This window comes from Pygoscelis adeliae, unplaced genomic scaffold (assembly GCF_000699105.1).
Source record: "Pygoscelis adeliae isolate BGI_AS28 unplaced genomic scaffold, ASM69910v1 Scaffold150, whole genome shotgun sequence".
NCBI lineage: Eukaryota > Metazoa > Chordata > Aves > Sphenisciformes > Spheniscidae > Pygoscelis > Pygoscelis adeliae.
In genome coordinates, this window is record NW_008823872.1 from 904,556 (window position 1) to 910,259 (window position 5,704).

At 54.0% G+C, this 5,704-nt stretch overlaps 1 protein-coding gene across 1 annotated transcript in view; it reads right to left on the minus strand.

Moving 5' to 3' along the window:
- The window catches only part of PBX3 (pre-B-cell leukemia homeobox 3), a 22,758-nt gene extending 17,782 nt beyond the window's left edge, over positions 1-4,976 (minus strand). The window contains 3 exon segments of the mRNA XM_009334440.1: positions 4,539-4,653; positions 4,655-4,769; positions 4,907-4,976. Of these exon segments, the coding sequence (XP_009332715.1) occupies positions 4,539-4,653; positions 4,655-4,769; positions 4,907-4,976 (300 nt within the window).
- Positions 4,977-5,704: the final 728 nt, after the last annotated feature.

The window sequence follows — 5,704 nt, forward strand, 5'->3', positions numbered from 1 at the left end:
AAGTTTATGCATCTAAAAACTCATAATTTCCTATAACATTTGCTGAACGTCTCACAACTTATTAAGTGAAGCCATCTATGAATGCAAATGCTGATTAGCAATTTGGCAATAGCCCAACATTCGCAGAATTCACATAGCTTTTCTTTAAACCAGTAGTTCATACATGATTAATTAGAACATCTCATTTATGTAGTGTGCACTTTAGCTCATTACTCTAAGTAAAATTCGTTAAGTATTTACATTTAGATAATTAAAATCTGGGTACACCCTTAAGAAAGATGCATACACTTCAGGCAAAGTGATTTTTTTTTCTTTACACTACCGAAAGTAAATTACAGGCTAATTTACATCCTTGCAGCACCCGTTTGGAGGCAGTGCTTCGGTGGGGCTCGGCGAGCCTTGGTGCAGACACCCTTCGCCTGCTACCGCCGAGCGCGCCGAGGTCACGGCGCCGCGGAGGCTGCACCAGCTCCCCACCACTCCACGCCAGCGCAGACGCGACGGCTCCTCCCACCAGCTGCCGCTCCCTGACTTTCTCAAGACTTTCTGAGCTCCAGGTTAAGGAGTTTGACACATCTCATCCTCGCTTCCCATTTGCATCTTTTCTTTCTTTCTGTTTTGACATTTCAGGCAGCAAAGCTCGCGGAGGTGACCAGCCGCCGTCCCCTCTTGCCACGCCAAAGAGATGGGGATGCTGCCCTGAGCACCCCTGGCCACCCTCCTCTCGCCCAGGGAGAGCAGAAGTTGTCCCGGGTGACCTGTTTCCCCTCCTCCCATCCCAAAGCTTTGGCCTGTGTGAAGGCAGACCCGGCACAGCAGCTCGCCCGCCTGGCGCAGGAGCAGGCTCCGAGCCCCCAGGGAAGCGCGGCAGCCCCCGGCCTGAGCAGGGGAGGCAGCCGGGCACCGGTGCCTGCTCCCACTGGCCTCGCTGCTCCGGGACCACATCCCTCCTGTGTGTCGTCTGCTGAGCTGCCTGGACAATCTTAGCATGCAAAGCTTGGGTCCAGCCATCCGACTGACGGCAAAAGCACCAGCTTTGGCTCACCCGGTAAACGATGCACAGAGGTAAGGTAACGTAGGCACCGAAATGCAGCAACTCCTCCCTGATACAAGAGAGCAGCTCTGACTGTCCCAAAGATACGGCTCAATCCAAGTATTTGGCACTGAAAGAACATTTCAGGCATACAGCTTGCCACGTGCCCCCTTGTTTGCAGATCCGGGGAATTCAATTTTAAAGTACAATAAAAATGGCAACTGTTGCATTAAAAATATTTTCAGATATGTCTTTTCCATGAGAAATATTTCACCACAAATATAGTATCAAAAATTGGATGTTTCAAAGCTAAAGTGAGTTTCTTGCTTCCAAGAAGCAAAAATCTTTCCCTGAATTTACTTGAATTGCTTGCTGAGACTTCGTTTGGTTACAGCTACTTAGAGGGCCTGGTTTTAATTTATCTTCACCAGCACCTCCCATCTGCAGAGCTACTTCAGTGCAGCAGAGTGGAAGTAAGCTCAGAAGACTCTGATGCTTTGTCTTGTTTTCTCTTGTTTATTTATAGCATCCAAGCTACTTGATACCTTTTCAGTACTATTTTTCAGGCCTCTGCTTGGTGCCCGAGACATTATTAATAATGTCAGGTTATAAGTGATGGCCTTGTTAACCTGCTCAGAAACCTTGTAGGAGCGGGGATGCTCCTGCTAGCCTTAATGCTTCATCAGGACTCCTCAGCCGAGCACAACAAAAAAAAGGAAATGGCCCAAAACACTCTTCAGGGGCACGGCACCAGCCAGCGCTCCGTGGGGCTGGTGGTGTCTTCCGAGCAGCCACACTTCACCCCAATTTGGGGTGAAATCAGAAGACATCTGTGAACTCAGGAAGCAGGTTCCCGGCTGCTCCGGGAGGCCTGGGACCCTTACAGTACTTTTGCCTACAGCAAAAAATGTATTTCAGTGTAATTATAGAAGATAGCTTTCAATATGTCATCTCTATTATAGTAGCTGTAAATTATGGAAGGAGCTGCCTGTGTATGGCCATTTCTCCTGGTGCACAGCGAGGGGAGAGCTGTGTGATGGCGTGACACACTTTCCATTTCTCTTTCTTTTTTTTTTTTCCCCGAGTGCATTCCCCTAACTGGCAACAAACGTCAGGATCAAACTCTGCCTGGAAAGCATCTCCAGGAAGATGCTCTGGTTCCTGCTGCCGGCTGCAGCGGGGCCGCAGGAGCACCTGCGCCAGGAGAGAGATGGCAGGAGCTGCTTCCCCCGGCACAGGCAGGTGCCCCTGCGTGGGGGCTGAGCTGCCCCCCGGCTGCAGGAGGGCACCCGCCTCTCAGGAACCTGCAGCCGCTGGAGGCAGAGATACAAAGTCCTGGCTGCCTCTCGGCTGCGGAGACGGGCACTGCGTTGAGACAAACCGGCAGGAGACAGTTTGCTGCAAGGCTGGGGAAATTACCATATTTCTGTAGAGCAGACGTTGCTGGGTGTCAGGATCAACAGGGAAGCATACATGTTTCAGATCTGCTCCACCTCTCTCTCCTTCTCCTAGCAGCACTTGAGCATCCTCCAAAGTTCCCTGTGGTGTGGACGGATGGCTGTGACATTTCAGCCGAAACCTTTGTAAATGGAGCTACAGGGCTAAAAATGCTACTGCTTCCCCCACATCATTAAACTTATTAGAGTCAAAGGACACTTGCCAGGAAATGGCTGCAAGCACCGACCTGCAGTTGCTTTGGCCCCAGATCTACCTCCAGCCTGTGTCCCTGTGGTTTTATAAGACACTCTGCTGCTGGATGGTGCTCGTTAATCTGACAGCCACCCCCCCATCTCAGCGCTACAGGCTGCATGCTGGGCCCTGCGGTGCAAAGAGAGCCCAAGGGTCCACACAGGGCATTTGGGATCCTTGGAGGGTGCAGAGGGGGTTTGTTTGAGGGAGAAAAGGAGATTTGCACAAAGCCCCTATCAGTTATTTGCTCAGTTATTTGTTCACCACTTGAAGAACACAGTGAAAGAGGCGGCAGAGATGAGGCAGTGCCGCCGGCACCTGAACCACGCCGGCCTCGTGCCACCTAGGCCACGGTCCCACCAGCCTCTGCAGCAGGATGCTGCGTGGACTGTGCCGGCAGGCACCGTCCCCCCACAGCTCCTCCACGCTCCACCAGTGCCCCACACCCACTCCCCACCACCCCATCGCTTCTGCCCACTGCTGACGCTCGGCCGGCACCGGTCGGCTGTGTCAGCATGGCCTGCCACAGACCATGCCTTTGTTTCTGGTGGCAGAAAAAAGCAAAGTAAAGCAGCCAGAGACCTTTCAGAGAGTCTTCACACGAAAAAAGGGAAACTCCAAAATAAAGAGTTATCGAGGCACCCAGGCCCCGCTTTATGCTGGTGAGGCAGGGAGGGGAAGCATGCCAAGGCAGAGCACAGGGGCTGGCAAAGGAGCCGGGCAGCACGGTGCACTCTTCTCCTCGCCCTTGCGGTTTCGAGCGGTTTTATCACTGCCTCCACATCTCTTTTGTGGTTTTGGTCTGTACAGCCTGACACTTTGCCTGATGGGCTGGGGGCAAGTGCAGGACTTCTCCGGCTCTGCTCAGGAAACCACCAGCTGATGAGGTTCGCTGAGCTGATTACGCTCAGGGTTTACAAGCTTTATTAGGACACCTCTGGGAGGGGAAAATGAAGACATCGCTTGAGGCTTGTGAGGGCCAGGGGTCTCGTGCCATTCTTCCCTCCCCTGTCTCCTTTGATGCCGTTGTTCATTGCAAACCAGAAAAGAGAGGAGGCAGAGCGGTCTCTCCCACAGATTACAGGGAAACCAGGGCGGCGCAGCCCCCTACCCCCCACCAGCCAGCAGCATGTGGCAAACGTTCCTGGTGCCACCGGCGTGGCAAATGTGGCGGGTCACCAGGTCCCAGCAGTGAACATAAACCCCCAGGTCTCTGCAGCACGCTCTTCACTCCAAACAAAGACACCGAGTGCCAATGTCTGCCTGAACCGGGATTTCCATGTTTCCTATCCATAGCGGCACCGTGCCGGCGCCTCGCTGCCTGCTCCCTTGCAACCTGCTACGGCCGACCCACCGTGGCCGAGCCCTGCACCGGAGCCTCCCGCCGCCTGCTCCGGGAGCCCGTGGGCTGAGATCGCCAGCATGGCCCTCGCCTGCCTGCGCTGCCCAACTTGCCAGACCCAGCCTTGCAACTTCATCACGGGGCATGAAAGTGGCACCGAGTGACAGACAACTCTCCTCCTCTCTCCCTCTCTGGCCTGGCTCAAAGAGGAGAAACACGGGCTCGAGTGCTGCTTTTATGCAGTTACAGACAACAGAAAACACTCAGGCATGCAAGACATGCGTCCTGGGTCCAGCGAACGGCTCCTCGAAGCCCGACGGACTCCCGTAGCATCATGGCTCTTTACAGGGGAGAGGGGTAGGGAAGGGGAGGAGGGGATGTGGTCCGGAGCTGGGCAGCGGCGGGTGCTGGCAAGCAGAGGTGCAGAGGAGAGCAGCGGCAGGTACACGTACAACTGAGAGGCTGATGTCAGACCTGTTCATATTTCTCCAGCTCTGTGTGATAGATTTGTCTGATCTGGGTCAATTTGGCTCTGTAATCTGAGTGTTCAATAGAGTTATCTGAAGACCCTCCAGAGGCTGGTGCTGGGGGCCGATCCCCCACCTTTCTCCGGACCTGAGACTCCTTCTGCCAGAAGCATATTGTCTAGTCTCATTAGCTGGGGATCGGGAGGGTCTTCCTCCTGGGCTCCTCGGATGCTCAAACCTTGGGCAGAAAAGAGAGAACAAGAGAAAACACAGTCAGTATTTCTTGCATCTGCCCGGCCGCTGCCCGCTCGCTGCACGCCTGTGAGGAGCCCTCCTGCAGAGCCCTCCTGACCCACAGGGCCACGGGGACCGGACCTGCCCATGGCCCTTCCTCCGTCCCTGCGGTGGCACCCGAATGAGCACCCTTCTCCAGGGCAGGCCCCATGAACCGCAGCCCAGGCAGGTGCTGTGGGGTGATGGCAGTGCTGTAGGACCCTCTCAGTTCACATACAGAGCAGGAACACCAGGAGGCTTTTGAAGGACCCTGCAGAATCTTTAAATACCTCGTTGTAAGTATTAAAGGAGTATTTGCATGAGTACAGAGACATACACCTTCCGGTCGTTTTCCAAGACAGAGCTAAATCTACGCAAGGCTGGCATTATCCTATATATTATATCACTTTGATGCAAGGCCGTGTGGTAAAAGTAAGGGCATTATTTATTTGGAAATAATTTATTTGCTTCTCATTTCCTTCCAAATGGATCTAAGCACCACGTTATTCTTACGGAGACTTGTACCACTGGATTTCACCTCTCCTACGAGGTCCAAGCGGTTTAAAATGCCTGGAGAAAAAGCCGCCACTTGCTCCTCAACTACAGGAGACTTCAGGCAAAAAGCAGGGAGGTGCTGTGGCTCCCACCGGCACAAATCCTGTGGACACAGCCATTTCCATGCGTGCCCGCGGTCTCTGGCTCCACACAGGTGGAGCTGAAATTTCACATTGGAGGAGGGAAATGGTGGAGACAGAGCTGGGGGCATGGCCTTGGGAATGGCTGCTGTGGGAGCGGGGTGCGGGGGCTCCGGCGGCCCCTCGCTCAGGGCTGCCCCGCTCCTCTGCAGGGCAGCACACTGCTCCACAGCGTCTGCTCACAGACCGAGGATAGACAAGAAGG